Source organism: Pelodiscus sinensis, chromosome 15 (assembly GCF_052426305.1).
Source record: "Pelodiscus sinensis isolate ZL-2025 chromosome 15, ASM5242630v1, whole genome shotgun sequence".
Taxonomy (NCBI): domain Eukaryota; kingdom Metazoa; phylum Chordata; order Testudines; family Trionychidae; genus Pelodiscus; species Pelodiscus sinensis.
The window spans coordinates 40,598,198-40,613,024 of NC_143066.1; the positions used below are offsets into that span (position 1 = coordinate 40,598,198).

A 14,827-nucleotide genomic window follows, 5' to 3' on the forward strand; every position below is an offset into this window, starting at 1 on the left:
TCCTGTTTGATTGGAATCCCTCTGGCACTTCCCCAGCCTCTCGACTTGCACCATGAAATCAGGGTTGGAGCCTTTCATGGGGAAGTGCTGTGAATAACTTAAGTGACTATCTAAGTCGGAGGCTTTTCAGGATTTAAATTCAAGTACAAAGAGAAGTGCGGGTGCCAGGGCCTTGGGAGCAGGGTTTAATCAGGAAGGTAATAAAAGCAGACAGACAAGCAAACATTGCTTGGAAAACAGATGTCAATGCATAGGTAGATGAGCCGCTTCTTCCCAGGGCCTGCAAAAAGAAGGAGATAAAATGCACAGGAAGAAGGGCCTGGCCTCTTGCAGACCCTTCGGCCACGTCTAGACTGGCATGATTTTCCAGAAATGCTTTTAACAGAAAAGTTTTCCGTTAAAAGCATTTGCGGAAAAGAGTGTCTAGATTGGCACGGACGCTTTTCCGCAAAAGCACTTTTTGTGGAAAAGCGTCCATGCCAATCTAGACGCGCTTTTCCGCAAAAAAGCCCCGATCGCCATTTTCACAATCGGGGCTTTTTTGCACAAAACAAATCTGAGCTGTCTACACTGGCCCTTTTGCACAAAAGCTTTGCGCAAAAGGGACTTTTGCCCGAACGGGAGCAGCATAGTATTTCCGCAAGAAGCACTGATTTCAGACAGTAGGAAGTCAGTGCTTTTGCGGAAATTCAAGCGGCCAGTGTAGACAGCTGGCAAGTTTTTCCACAAAAGCAGCTGCTTTTGCAGAAAAACTTGCCAGTCTAGACACAGCCACTGTGTAGGAATGCAGCTCCGCTGGAGGATGAAACACGAGACAACTGAGGGAAAGTTCTTCCTAGCTCTGGGTTCTCCAAGAGCTTGCTTAATGGATCACTTTCAAGGGGGGAGAGGAGACAGTGAATATTCAGCTGCCAGAGCTATTGAGGTGGCGCAGTGGCCCCCTGCCCTGGTCATTTTTTATCCCACTCCTCCAGCAGGGCTATGCTGTCTCAAGCCAGGCGAAATAGGGTGCAGCCTTTCCTGAGTCGTTCAGAACCAAGCCGGCTGGAAGCTGGTAGCATCTAAGAGCAGTTCAATAACTAGTCAAAAATGAGCTGTCTGGTGCTAGGACAGGCACCTTGCCCATGCTGCAGCAGCCATGGTGGCTGGCCCCCTTGTTACCAGCCGGAGCAAAGTGGCCACTAGTAAATAGTCATGGAGAATGAGCTTACTGGAGGGTCCCTCTAGAGGCAGTGTACTGCTCATTATCAGGTGAAGCTGGGGAGGTTTGCACCCGCACAGCCCCACATCTGTAAGGGGAGGCAGGGACCACTTCATGCAGCAGGGCTCTCAAGCCGGCAGCAGCAACAACCTGCACTCACGTCACTTACAGTATCTCGTCTCCTTCTTCGACACAGCTCAGCCCCCTGGTGTCCCTCTGCCCATCATTTCCCCAGGTTCCCAGCTGAGACCAGGCTCCTCACAGCAGAAGCAACAGCTGCTCCCCTCCTTCCTCTAACTTACCATCCCCTTTCCTGACCCAGTAGATGGAAGTCTGCTCGCACAGGGTTCGGATAGCTTCCCCCACGCCTCCGGCAATCGCTTGTCTCCCTGGCAGGATCCCCAGGAACTCTCTGTAGTACTTGGTTTGATTATTCTGAAGCAGCAGCTGATTGAGCTGGAAGGGATATCACAGCATGGCTTTACCACAGGAAAGAAAGTGTCCCCAGGGCCCTCCACTCCGGTTTAATTCTCAGATCATCAATGCGTTCCCTAGCCTAGGGGCAAGAACAGGGGCCACTCTACAGAACAGGGATCTTCCTTCTGCCTAAGCAGGACAAGATGAGCAATGGGGGACTTGGAGGGGCAGCAGGGGGTTTGCCCTCCTCCCGGGATGCAGCCTTAGGGCAGGGGAGTTTGGATGCTGGTCTCCCACACTGACTTTGAGGCCTGCTTTGGAAAGAGTTCCTTTAAAACCACCAGCCAAAACCCTATGAGAATGTCCCTTTGCCTTACTACATAAGGATCTGCCAGCGTCCCCTAGACAATTAAGTCTCCCTCACGATGGGGAAGTGGGCACACACGGGCGAATCTCCCCCTCACCAGAGTATTCAGTAAGACTTTCAGGCTCCTCACTGAGTGAGTGGCAGAGAGAGGACTAAACCCAGGGCAGGCACTTCCTTGGGGGCTGTCGCGCTTTCTTTCATTTCATTTACCAGCCTGCAAAGGTCTCAAAGCCAGAACACAGCGTCCGCGGAAGGGTGCATTTTGGTTGTGTTCTCAGGGGTGTGCCATTCCTCGGTTAGTTTATCTAAAGGGTCCTAATTATCTGGTGAGGAAAGGCAAGGACGAGTCTGCATCAAACAGCCCCCATAATCAAGGCAGCAAAGAAATCCAAGCACACCCTGACCCGGAGTTTGGCATCTGTCGTCTTGAAACAGGATCTGTCTTTCCCTTCTATTAAACCCATTAACGTTTTGTTCAGAGGGTTGTTGTACATCATTACTCAAAACTTATTTCACTGCTGATTTGCTAACAAAACTACCTTTGTGTCCTTTTCCCCAGAATTATTATTAGCAGGTAACAGAATCTGCCAAGCCACTAGAGTGAGACTGGGTTTGTTTTTTGTTTTGTTTTTTTTAAAGTCCAGTTATTCACATCCCACAGCACAGCTGTTTTGCCCTTCCACCTTCCTCCTTATGTTTTGTACAAAAATATTAAATCACTACAAAGCCAATCACCCATTTCCCCCCCACGTCATTTGAACTGTTGTCACACTCCAACCTGGCCAACAGTGCAAGGCACTCAGATGCACTATTCTCCAAAGGAAAATATTCCTCTGCTCTCATCTTAGATACCAGCCTGTGGGCTGGATCCAGTCCACCAGTGTTAACCCTTGGTGGGCCCCCAGACCGCTGGATTTACCTGCAGCTCCCCAGATAGAGGGGATCACAGCGCCTGGTTCCTGGCCAATAGGAGCTGTGAAGTATCTGCAGAGGTGCATGTAAATAGAGGGGCAGAGGGCTACCAGGGGCAAACCCCGGTGAACCCCGTCTTAGGAGGACAAATGATAGAAATGTCAAAAAGTTCCTTTGCAGCCGTAAGAGCGAATAGTTCCTGTTTAGCTTCATGTGCGTCGCCTCAGTTCAATGTATAAAAACATTCACAGGCAGAACAAATCCAGCCCGCAAAGGGGAGTCTTTGGGAAGCTGGTGTCTGTTCTACCCCAAAGGCTCAGCTACCCTAGTAAGTGTCATGTCGCTCCTCACCCTGTGCTCAGACAGATTGAAAGACATCTGCACGTTCTCAAAATCCCAATCGTCCATCTTCCGCAGGTAGCATGCGTTTTGATCTGCAGGTTTATAGCAGACATAGCCCTGTGCAAAAATACAACACAGAACAGCATAAGCTTAATTGACACACTTTGTGTGTGTATGCAATGCGTATCTATAGCTGGCACTTAAGAGAAAGGCTTCCCCCCTTTGTCCTGCATTGTTTGGAAAGACCGAGTGGCTGCCTCTCAACAGGCCTGAGCAAAGACCTGAAATTGTGTGCGTGGAGTCTATGTAACAGTAGCTCTCAAGCTGTGGTCCAAGGAGCATTGGCAGCTGCCTGGAGAGAGCTAGCTGGTGACAGTGCGGAAAGGAAATGGCCAAACAGGCTTTAGGCTCATGATTCTTTTGCATGCAAGTAAATGCTGCAGTGATGCCACATGGTCACAGGTGGGACTAGGCCTAGTGGGGTCCCTTGTAATCGTGAGTGCACATCTGGAATTAGAACTCACGAGTTCCAAAGTCCTGGTCCCCTGCTCAGACCATCACTCAAGGACATGCTGCAGCATCCTTTGCCTATTGCATGGTCTGCAACGTGGGGAAGACAAGGGGATAACACAAGGGAAATTAAAATAATATTGGACAGCTCCTCTCCAAGGCGCTCAAGCTGCCTTTCAGGCAGATGTGCCCAGTGCATGGCTTTCTGGTACAGCACAACAGGAGTCTCCAAAGCCACCTCATCTCTAGGATTTGTGTGAACGCAGAGGATGTCAGGGAGGACTAGGGCATCTCAATCAGTGCTCTAAACAGGATGTATAACTGCCTCAGGCTGCCTGTACAAAAGGCCGTGTCTCCTTAAAGCTTCTGGAAAGGACAGTTGGAAAAACCAGCTGATCATCATCACACCCTTGTCTGCACCTAGCTCTCAAACCAATGACCAGGTATTTTAGTTTCAGCTGTTCTCCGATGTTGACTCTTATAACTGCAAAGTCACCCGTTTCGCCCGCAGAGATGGTAGCGCCATGCACAGCCCTCTTGCTCTGCTGCACTCACATTCTTGCTGTCGAACAAGACCACCGTTGTGTGGTTACTTGGCGAAGTTACGTGGTAAGTAACAGTACTCTTGGACTTGTCAACAAAGGCCGACTGATTCATCTGGGAGCCCTGGTGATTCTGAAACGTTAGCCGCACAATCTGCAAAACAGGCTGAGCACACACACATACAATGAGAGCAGGGGCTGCGCTCCCAGCCCTGAGGAGGGACTGGTTGGGATCGCAGCTTCAGAGTCTGGGCCAGCTGTGTCCCTCACAAGGGAGGCCCATTCTCCTCTCTAGTTGTTTTAATCTGCTTGCTTCAGGGAACATGCATGTACTTCTTGCTTATTAGGAAAATAACCTCCCTGGACTTTCGCTTCCACACGTTAAATAGCCCTGGCTAAGCACAACGAACAGAGGCAAATGCAGATTCTGTCAGGGCAATGGGGCAAGCAGATTCCACACACTAGGGCCTCCACCACAAGCCATTCAGACTGAGGGTACATGGCCATGAGTACATGCGAGATTGGGGAGAGCTGATCTAAGGCATTGGGCCCCAATCACGTAGAGCCTGGAAGTAAACAGAGCTAGTGGGGGAGTCCAAAGCAGCAGCATAACTGAGGCGAGACTAGCTTCACACCCGCTAGCGTGGGGGATATTTGCAGCCCCTTGCTCCCAGGCCAACATTCATGCTCCTCGAGTGCAGAGAGGAAGCCCTGGATTCCAGCATCAAATGGAGAATGTCTCAGGGAGGCGTTGAATCACTGCTCGCTGTGTGGGCACACAGACCCGCTATGGCTCCCCTAGTGGCAGGGGTTGTAATCACACATGCAACCTGTTTGCTTAGATGAGAACGGTGCCTATTGCCCTTATTTACAAACGGGATGGCCTAGAGACTCCTTTGATGTAACCGTCCTGTGCAGAGTTCTCACCAAAATGTAAATTCCACACCAAGCTGCCTGCATCACTCCTTGAAACATCCCCCCAGTTGGATACTACGGTGGGACTGTTGCTCCTGAATGCATTATTAAGGGCTGCTCTGGCACATCACTTTAAAAGGGACAATGGGACAGATTAATTCCTGATCTCAGCAGTTACATGAAGGGCAAGGGCAGAGGAAGCAAACCAGTGCCCTCGGAACAAGGACATGCTCCATCTCCATAATCACAGCCCCGCCTCCTCCCTGAGAAGCAGGGCTATGCACAGGGTCCTTTCCTCCCTCCGCTCTCTCCCAGGGGAGGCAGCAGGCACTCCCTATTACTTAGGCCCATTAGCCAGGGTGCATCTGCTTGGCTGGGTGGGGCTACTATACTCTTCTGTCACACAAGGAAATTTTAACTGGGGAGGCCTCCAGAGCAGAGGACCATAGAGTTAACACCTCCCTGAGCTGAGTGGGGCAGTTCATACTTCTGAGACCTGCTGTCTCAGGCTCTCAGCAAACTCAAGCACCCATGACTTGGGTCAGTCATGGTTGCACCAGGTTTTCAAACTCTTCCTAGTAGCCTTAAAGGGATTGGAACAGAACAAGAGAACAAAAAGAAAAAAAACCACAAAGGAGTCAGATATAATCACGATTCCAAAAGACGGGCTCTCGGTACAGGCCTACAGTACTGGTTCCTTGAGTTCACCTTACCCAGGGATGAATTGGCCATTTTTTTTTAATTTCTTCTCTGCGAGCAAACCTCAACATTTTTCTTTTTATCCTTGACCATTTCTCAGATTTTCAAAGAGAAAAAAATTATTCACCTCAATCCAAGGCGCTTACTATGACCATGCGGAGTGTGTTGCTATAGCTGGGAGGCAGCATTTATTATGTGAGATTAAAGTATCAGGAACACTTAAAAAAAATATGGGTCTGCTGTCACCATGGTGAAAGGCATCCTTTGGACAAAATTCTGACCTGTATAATCCTACCGATTCCAAGCGGAATTCAGAACAGGATTTGACATGAGCTCAAGTAACCGGTAAAACTTTCTAGATATTTATTGATCAGTAACTGTATATTTGTTGTATTTGGTGTATTGTAAAGACAGGAAGAAAAAAAATTGTGGAATTCCTTACCTTGGACGTCCTATGGGCAAAGCTGAGAATTACCACAACACTGATGCCGACAATGGTGAAAAACAAGATTACAGACAAGATGACCCAAAATATCCTGGAAGGAGTTTTGGATTCTGACAGGGGTCTTCTCTCCTGGGAGGCAAGACACAGCTCAATAAATAAGAAAGCAAATGGAGTTAAAGATCCCAGGGTCATTTATTCACTTAAAATGTAGAAGTGCATTAGTGTTCATGAAAGGTGCTTAATGGGCAGCCGTGAGGATTAAAGGCAAAGTGTTGGGACTTGTCTATGGGGAAACTGGCCAGCAGAACTTCCAAAGCAGAATAATGATACTGGGACAGTCACTTTAATCCCAGAATAGAGTGTCTACATGGGACATTACACCAGCAGAGCTATAGCGGTATAATTGTACCACTGTAGTTCTGTCAGTAATTTCATCACCTAGATAAGAAAGCTTTAAAATATTAGTAACAGTTACTTGAACCACCCAGACTTCCTGAGTGGAAAGGCCACTACCTTACTTTTCATCATAGGGAAGATCTAGAAGAAAATAATTTTAGTACTAAATGTCATTGTCTTGATTTGAAACAAACACTCTAATTAAATTCCCTGTATACTACAGCACTGGTCCTTTACGCCTGGTCTATAAAAGATAATTGCTTTTATTTTGTTTTCCTGTGACAGTTTGTACTTAAAACAAAACAACCCCCCCCCCACCATAATAAAGTCAAATGAGTATTTCTAATATTTCCACAATGTTTTGATACACATAGCATTTTTAATACTATGTGGAAAAGTTTGTCATTTTTATGCTTGTATTGAAATATTTTTGTAGTAATTTCATAATAGATTGTAGATATGAACATTGTGCCATGAAAATACAATAACAAAATGCAGATTTGTTAGAAAAATAACCCATTTCTCTGGCTTCAAAGCACAGTGATAAAATAATTTCAGGTGAGTAGATTGTTAGAATTAAACAGTAAAGGTACTTCTAAGTTTATCAAGTTGGTAGCATTTTTAAAACATTTTACTAACCTTTACAGTTGATCTACTGTATATTCTAGAAAAATGCATTAAATGTTAAATCACGCACAGGCTGTAACATTAAACATTAAAGATACCTACATTCAAAAGCCTGTTTGAATATAAATTTGCACAAGAGTTATTGGTATGAGACTTTCAATTGCAAGTGAAATTCCCCTGGTTTGCACATGGACAATGAAACCTTTGTATAAAGGTCTAATGAAATCCTGTCTTTCAGAGCTCTTTCCTTGGTGGAAATGTCCTCAGTACTTGTGAATTCCAATGGATTTGCAATACACATTATGATGGATTGGTATCGCTTTCATTTGATTTCACTACATGCATGTCCCTGGATCATTTTAGATGTATTCCACACTATGTACATAGAGGGATCTGCAACAAATCACCAAATGATATTATTCCAACAGGTTTACAGGAGCTAAGATTTTAGTCCAACTAGTTGGGTCAGTGATAAGCACGCAAATCTTACATTAGTCCACATGAGCAGCACCTTGGAAAGTCTGGTAACCCCCATGCCAACAAGCTGAGGACTCTGCAGAGGCAAATGGTACTGAGATCCTTGCTCTGGGTGTCGCAGGCTGTGCCCTCACAGAAGGGATACTTACTGCAGAGGTGGCATTACCAGCACTGTTCCTTTCCTTCTCCATCCTCCCAGTCTAGAAACAGCCCTTGATCCTGCGGCTCTGTCTCCTGACAGTGCACAGAATGTGCATGATCAGAACCCTCTGAATGCAGCTGGAAATGAAGGATGTGTCCATCACAGCCAAATAAAATCCCTATCGAGCCTCTCGTCTAGAGAAGCCACGTGGAGGCTGAAACTTTAGATCCAGTAAATGAGGGCAAAACGGCTACTGAGGAGAGATACTGTCATTGGCGTAAAGGTGTTCTTCCTGCCTCCCCTTGTTAGCCAAAAGTATTCAGTTGAACACAATCATGGGCTTTGTGCAGGGCCTTTTGGGTTATCCAGCCACACTCATGGTAGCTGCCAAGTCTTATTTATTAGAGGGAAAATGAAAATGAATAGAGGAGAGCAGCTGTTTGCCCTTGTCATCCAATTTCTTTTACAGTTCAGAGTCAATGTAAAGCTGGTCAGAAGGCTCTGGGAGGCTGAAATCAAACTCTCTCTAGGCCTATCAGGGTAAATTGAGTTAAAGCAAAGATTTTAATCAGCAGGCACAAAACTTTTATTTAAATAATTAATTTTAGTCCTGTTTTGCATTTGTACTTTTTAGTTATTTTCTCAAAGGTTCTCATTGATTGGTATTCATTAAAACAGGTGGATTTGCATCTAAATAGAGCAGTATTTCTTAAACTTTTTAAGACCGATGAACACCAAACAATTTTTTTTAAAATGAGGAACACCAAGGATTTTGTTGTTCAACAAAAAAGGGGGGGCCTGCCCCTTTAAGGGCAGCTATTTTGAACTCCGTTGTTCTCCGCAGCACACCTCCAACTGTTAAACACTGAAATAGAGCATTTACTTTAAACTGGTGCTTTTTGCTAACCAGGAGGATACAATATATCTACCCAGATTTATTTTAAGATTTTATAGCTTAAGGTATATTTATTCAGGTTAAGAATAATGTCTTGTAGTCTATACGAAATTCAATGCAAAATGGACATTTTTTTTAATCAAAAACAGAATTACCTTTAACTATGCTGGATATATAAGAAAAATATTTGTAAACCCATTGTTTAATACATCAGCTTTAAGTGCAAAAATATTATCTGTAATAAGTGAATTGAACGAATAGTTTTTGGTCATGTCCTTGAAGATTTTAGAACTACTAGAATTCTCATGCCCATTTTCTTTTCATAGATTGGAAGAGAAAAAAACCAAGCAATGCCAATTGCTTCCTAACTTTGAATGAACTAGTCACTGAACTGAATCATTTGAATAAACTGAAATGAATAGAGCGCTGAAGGGGCGCTGGAACAATTTTTACAGTGGGGGTCGGAGAGTCACTGAACTGTATATCCAGTATATAATGGAAACTACTTCAAGCCAGAGGATGCTGCAACCCCCCATCCTTAGTTCCAGCATCTAGGGAGCCCTGCAAATCCATGGCTATCTGCATATGTGGGTATCTGTGGCTCATTTTTGCCGATATGGATGTAAATTTTGTATCCACGCAGGGCTCTATGAATAAAATACTCTGTGCAGCTGCAGAAGAGACTATGGCTGTCAGAAGCTGATTTAGCACTTGAACAACTGCTGCTTCCAGGTACCTAGCCAATGACTTCCAGCAATTCAGTGATTTGACACAATTTGGCAGCACATAAATACAGAAATATTTAGCTGTACCTAACAAATGGTTTTAAAGAAGACTATAAGTAGTTTAGGCCTTACCATAGTTTAATTTAAAAACCTATTTACAAATAAATTGTAAGTACATAAAATAACTGTTATTCACACTGATTTTTATTCACTCAGAGTGATGCAGCACACCTTATTGCAGTACAGATTTGCCCCCACCTATGCATGCCAGCCACTTTAATGACTTACTTCATTTAAGGAACATGTTATTAAGCCACAGTACTTCACAATGCTGGCATGTATTGAAGAGTTATTTCTTCTTGCTACTTTTAAAACTTGAAAGGAATGAGAAAATGTGGCAAGATAACTTTCTGGACACGGTAGAAAGTGGGTACGTAAGTCATGCCTACTTTCTACTATTGCCAGAGGATTACCTTGCCACATTTTCTCATTCCTTTCAAGATTTAAAAGTAGCAAGAAGAAATAACTCTTAAAGAAGTAGCACCAGCTCTGATGAAAGAGTAGGCAGTGATGCAATTTAATCACATGGGTTAGTTCTGCAAGAATAACTGCTGTCCAACATTTCAACAGTGCAGCACATCACTCTACTCTTCTTTCAAACAATTTTATATCACATATATTCTCTCTGATTGAGCAAGAGATCTTTCACAAGTTATTTGAACATCTCTGAACAAAAAGGGGCAGAAACCTACTTAGCCATGCTGAGTAAGACATTTTGTTTGAAAATGCAAGAATGTGAAGATTCTAACCACATCATAGGCTTCTACAACCTACTCGTTGCTGGATCTAGGTACTGAGAATGGAAGAATAAGATTGAATTAATTCTATTTCTAAAAATTAAAGTTAGCAATATAACAGCGTTTTTATTTCCCTTTAGATGCAATGCTTCATTTTGTTGTAACAGTACATGTAAACACAGAACAGATCACAGAAACAATGAGAAAAGCCAGAGGAAAAACAGGTTTGTAAGTTTAATGTAAATTCAAGTATAGGATTGACAACTCCAACATAATTTATATGGAGACTCCTGAAGCATAATAAATGCTTTCACCAATACAGTTCCACAATACTTAGGGAAAGACACAATGAACAGAGGTAATGATGCCACTGTATAGGGTGCAGCTCTCAAGGATTGGGTGCAGCTATGACATGGTTCAATATCACACTTATATTTGCTCCTTTATTTATTAAATTCTGGAGAGATTCAGGAAAATAAGTTAAGCACAAGTTTAGAAAATAAATCAAAGAACATATTGTATTTGAAATCTGCCCTAACAGTAATAAACCCACTATGTCCAATTCTACATTAGACTAGTGTCAAGAACAAATTTTACGACACACACACATTTCAGCTAGAAGCCTTTTGAGGCTTACAAAGGAGACAGTTCAAGGAAGGGATATGACTCATGTCCCTTTTACACTTCCAGAGTTACAGATGAATGCATGTGAACGCTGACACCAATTAATAGCTAACCTTTTCATAAGAGTTTTCAGTTGATATACCATAACACTGAAAGATAATGAACTGCACAATTATTGCTGTATAAACACAATACATGTACATGTTTCAAGTGTTTAAGTAAAAGTAAATGGCAATGATATACACTGCCAGAGTTGTTCAAACTGAACAATGAGAGGTAAATTAAAAACATGGACTCTCCTTCAATTGTCAATAAAACTTCTGAGAAATAACGGAACACTCAATTTGCATATCAGATTACTTGAGTTATTTTTTAAATACAAAAGCCTAAAATATTGATTGTGGCTGTTAGTGCAGCAAGAATAAAAGCTATCATGAGGCCTATTTTAAAGATGCGGAGCAAAATAACCTGAGCATTCATTCTTACCTAGGCAAGTAACTGGTGTCAGGCCTCCACACCAGCTCTGCAAGGAAGGTATTCAAATCAGAAATGTAGAGGAAGCACCACGCAGTTCCAGTACTTAATCATTATTCCACCCCAAATAAGCCCAGGAGTAAGAAAATTTACCATCTATACTATACCAATTCCTCAAAGGAGGAGCAGATTTAGAGTTTAGAGCTGAAGTCCAGATAAATATTTGTTTTGATATTGAGGGACTTGGGAATTTTAAGGATAAGAACTGACTTTTTTTTAAAGCATCAGTTGATATAATTCTTTCTTGCAAATGATTTTAATGTAGGACAGTTCTGTGTGATTACACTTGCTGCATTACCTCAATAGTGTGCAAGTGCCTTTAAAAATTAATCCCTTAATAAAGAGTGAAGAAAATTCCTCATATCTCTTTTAGAAAACAAGATAAATTCTCAATATATTATGTTTAATGTAGACTTTAAATACACTTCTAATATATATTTAGTGTCGGTCGATGTAATTACTTTATATCTCACACATACTTTACATATACATCCAATATTTGGACAAATACAATATACAGAAGATCTCATTAATAGACTTTGCATGTAGAACCATTTTAGTTTATATCACAACTGAAATTTGCATGATCAAATACAGGCTAGATATATGAATTGCTTTTCCTTGAAGTTACACTTGCAATAGGTGGCATGTCTAGAACAGGACCTGAGTAAGCACCAAGAACCCAGAATTTAGTCCCATGCTAACTGAACCAGCCTGTGCAAACATAGAAGAGAGACTTTAGACCGCTACCTACCCAAAGAGTTAATTCCCTGAATAATCAAGTTTGAGCTATGGTTTGTACATTAAAACATACTGTAAGGTTAGTTTTTTTTTTAAATCTATTCCATTTTCCTTAATTCAGTCCACCAAAACAATCCCGACACCTAATATTGCAAACGTTTGGATGTACCTGCTGGCTTTAAAAAACACAAGACTGGGTGACACCATAATGCCCTCTTCATTTCAAAGTGCATTTTAAAAACAATATTTGTAAACAAAAAATTATTGTAGAACTCAAATTGAAGGCTAAAAGCTAACAGTTTTCAATTGCAAGTGGTGTCACACTGTGTGTATTAAAATAATCAGAGGAGATATTAACTGCTGCCCTTCACTAAGGTGGGTACCTTTTCAGCTGTTAAAGGTTTTTGCTATTTTAATCCTCAAGTGCAGGAAGAAGGTCAGCTATGCTATCAACATAGTAATCGGGAACCAGATTTTTCCTGGAAGGGCAGTCACTCTCCTGGTGACCTTTTACTTCATCCAGAGTAGTGACTCCAGTGAGAGTCAAGAGGGTGGTGAGGCCACAGTTATTGCCCATGAGGATGTCTGTGTCCAGTCGATCTCCCACCATGATTGTACGAGCAGGATCGATCTTGAACTCACTCGCCACGCAGTCAAAAATATATCGGCTGGGTTTGCCTATGATGAATGCCTCACGTTCTGCTGCCATCTCCACTGCTTTTACAAGACAGCCAGTCCCTGAAGGCGAAAGAGAAATGCTAAGTGAAATATAGGACAGGACTTGTGAAACTCCAGTGCTGCACTGCATGGCATTTCAGAAGTGCAACCCCAGTATTAAGACCTAATGATGGGCAAGAGGCAGCTCAGGCTACTGGGGACCACTGCCCCCAAAACAGATCTAAGCTCCACTGGAGAGCAGGCAGCCCTGAACCATGGAGTCAGGAGAACAATGTAGTCCCTTCCCCAGCCAGCATCAGAATGCTGGTTTCTACACAGCTGTAAACAGTGATACACAGAAAAGACACCTGCTCCCAACACTTGTAGTGGCATTGAGAGCCCCACATACAAGCAGCATAGATGTCCCCCCCCACCACCAAAAAACAGCAGCAGACTCAAGTGATGCATAAAGTCATAAAAATAAAGCCATCACACTCACCGTTCTTGCAACAAAGAAAGGATCAAGAAACTAAAAAGTTACAGGATGCTAATAAAGACCACATTGCTCAGGAAAGCATTTTCCACTTACAATAACTTGGGGTGAGCTGGAGAGTAAGGCAGCTAATGGCAAAGCTAAGGGAAGGTTAAAATAGCAACTACAAAGGGTTCTTTGGTGCAAGAACATAGAGAAGGGCACTTTCCTTATTACAATTCTGCAGAGCAGCGGGCTGGCAGGGATGTGCCATGTAGCTGTGTGACTGCTCTGAGAATCAGCACGTGACCGGGTCGAAGGAGTTACAGACAGGACACAAGTGCAGCAGATGGGAGATCAGGTGTCACCACATTGCCTACCCAAGGGGGCTGCCTTGACCCACGGGTGCCAATGCATTGCCGGGCTGAAAGGGTTGTGGACGGGCATGGAGCTGCATGACGGTTTGACCCGGCGTGCCAGCGCACCAGCCAGCTGCAGATGGGGCCCGGAGGTTAAAATCGCGACCTCACACGCCCTGCAGGCGGGGAAGCGAGCCAGAGGGAGGACACATCTGGGGTGACGTTTCAAGCTCAACCCTCCCTTGTGCAACGCCGCCCCGCAACACAGGATTTCCTGCAGCCCGCCCCCCCACGCACCGGGAATGGCGGCGCCGCCCTCCAGCGGCAGGCGGTGGTCGCGGTTGGTGCCCACCAGCAGGCAGGCGCCGGGCCCGCCGTGCTGCAGGTAGCGCAGCGCCTGGCACAGCTTGGCGTAGCAGAAGTGCTCGTCGAAGCCCACCAGCACGGCGCGCACGGCCGGCTCCAGCGGCGCGCGGGCCCAGTCGGCGGGGCCGGGCCCCGGCAGGGCGGCGGGGCCGGGCCCCAGGTGCGGGACGCCGACGGCGCGCAGCTCGGCGCTGAGGGCGGGGCCGCCCAGCACGTAGGCGGCGGCGCCGGGCGGCAGGGCCTGGCGCAGGTAGCGGGCGGCGCAGTAGGCCGAGCCGAAGACCTGGCGGGGCTCGGCGGGCGGGAAGCCCAGGCGCCGCAGCTTGTCGGCGTAGGCCTCGCGCGTGCGGCTGCTGTTGTTGGTGACGTAGCACAGGCGCTTGGCGCGGGCCTGCAGGCGGCTCAGCGCGGCGGCCGCCCCCGCCACGGCCGCGTCGCCGCGCCACAGGACCCCGTCGCAGTCGAAGAGCAGCGTGTCCGCCGCGCCCAGCACCTCCCGCGCCGCGGCCGGCTCCAGCCGCACGCAGCGCCGCGCCATGCTCGGGCCCTCAGCCGCTCCCCTCAGGCACCGGCGACCGGCCGGCGCGCGCGCTCGGCAGGCAGGCCCCGCCCCCGTCGCCGGCTATTGGGTAGCCGCCCGCCGGGCCCCGCCCCGGCTGCTGCCC

The 14,827-nt window shown here is 45.5% G+C and overlaps 2 protein-coding genes across 3 annotated transcripts; both read right to left on the reverse strand.

Moving 5' to 3' along the window:
• Window positions 1-141: 141 nt before the first annotated feature.
• On the reverse strand, window positions 142-9,677 carry BRICD5 (BRICHOS domain containing 5). 2 transcript variants are annotated; one of them, XM_006133830.5, is made up of 6 exons: window positions 8,000-9,677; window positions 6,348-6,479; window positions 4,305-4,457; window positions 3,249-3,356; window positions 1,504-1,657; window positions 142-280 (listed from the first exon to the last, which is right to left on the reverse strand). In XM_006133830.5, the coding sequence occupies exons 1-6, from the start codon at window positions 8,039-8,041 to the stop codon at window positions 186-188; spliced, it is 684 nt and encodes a 227-aa protein (XP_006133892.1). In that variant the 5' UTR covers window positions 8,042-9,677; the 3' UTR covers window positions 142-185. The 2 variants fall into 2 exon arrangements, with proteins under 2 accessions (XP_006133892.1, XP_006133891.1); XM_006133829.5 differs by having other exon boundaries at window positions 6,348-9,677.
• Window positions 9,678-10,617: 940 nt separating this feature from the next.
• PGP (phosphoglycolate phosphatase) lies at window positions 10,618-14,770 on the reverse strand. The gene is made up of 2 exons (XM_075899904.2): window positions 14,094-14,770; window positions 10,618-13,046 (listed from the first exon to the last, which is right to left on the reverse strand). Exons 1-2 carry the CDS (start codon window positions 14,698-14,700, stop codon window positions 12,721-12,723), a joined length of 933 nt encoding a protein of 310 aa, XP_075756019.1. The 5' UTR covers window positions 14,701-14,770; the 3' UTR covers window positions 10,618-12,720.
• Between the last annotated feature and the right edge of the window lie 57 nt (window positions 14,771-14,827).

What these genes read in the sequence shown, in the direction of transcription:
- BRICD5 (XM_006133829.5), bottom strand. Translation starts at nt 6,542, where the DNA reads ATGACCCTGGGATCTTTAACTCCATTTGCTTTCTTATTTATTGAGCTG. An exon ending in TCAATCTGTCTGAGCACAGG is followed by an intron (nt 1,658 to 3,248) that starts GTGAGGAGCGAC and finishes TATCCCTTCCAG; the next exon opens with CTCAATCAGCTGCTGCTTCA. An exon ending in CTGGGTCAGGAAAGGGGATG is followed by an intron (nt 281 to 1,503) that starts GTAAGTTAGAGG and finishes TTCTTTTTGCAG; the next exon opens with GCCCTGGGAAGAAGCGGCTC.
- PGP (XM_075899904.2), bottom strand. Translation starts at nt 14,700, where the DNA reads ATGGCGCGGCGCTGCGTGCGGCTGGAGCCGGCCGCGGCGCGGGAGGTG. An exon ending in GGGCGGCGCCGCCATTCCCG is followed by an intron (nt 13,047 to 14,093) that starts GTGCGTGGGGGG and finishes TTTCGCCTTCAG; the next exon opens with GGACTGGCTGTCTTGTAAAA.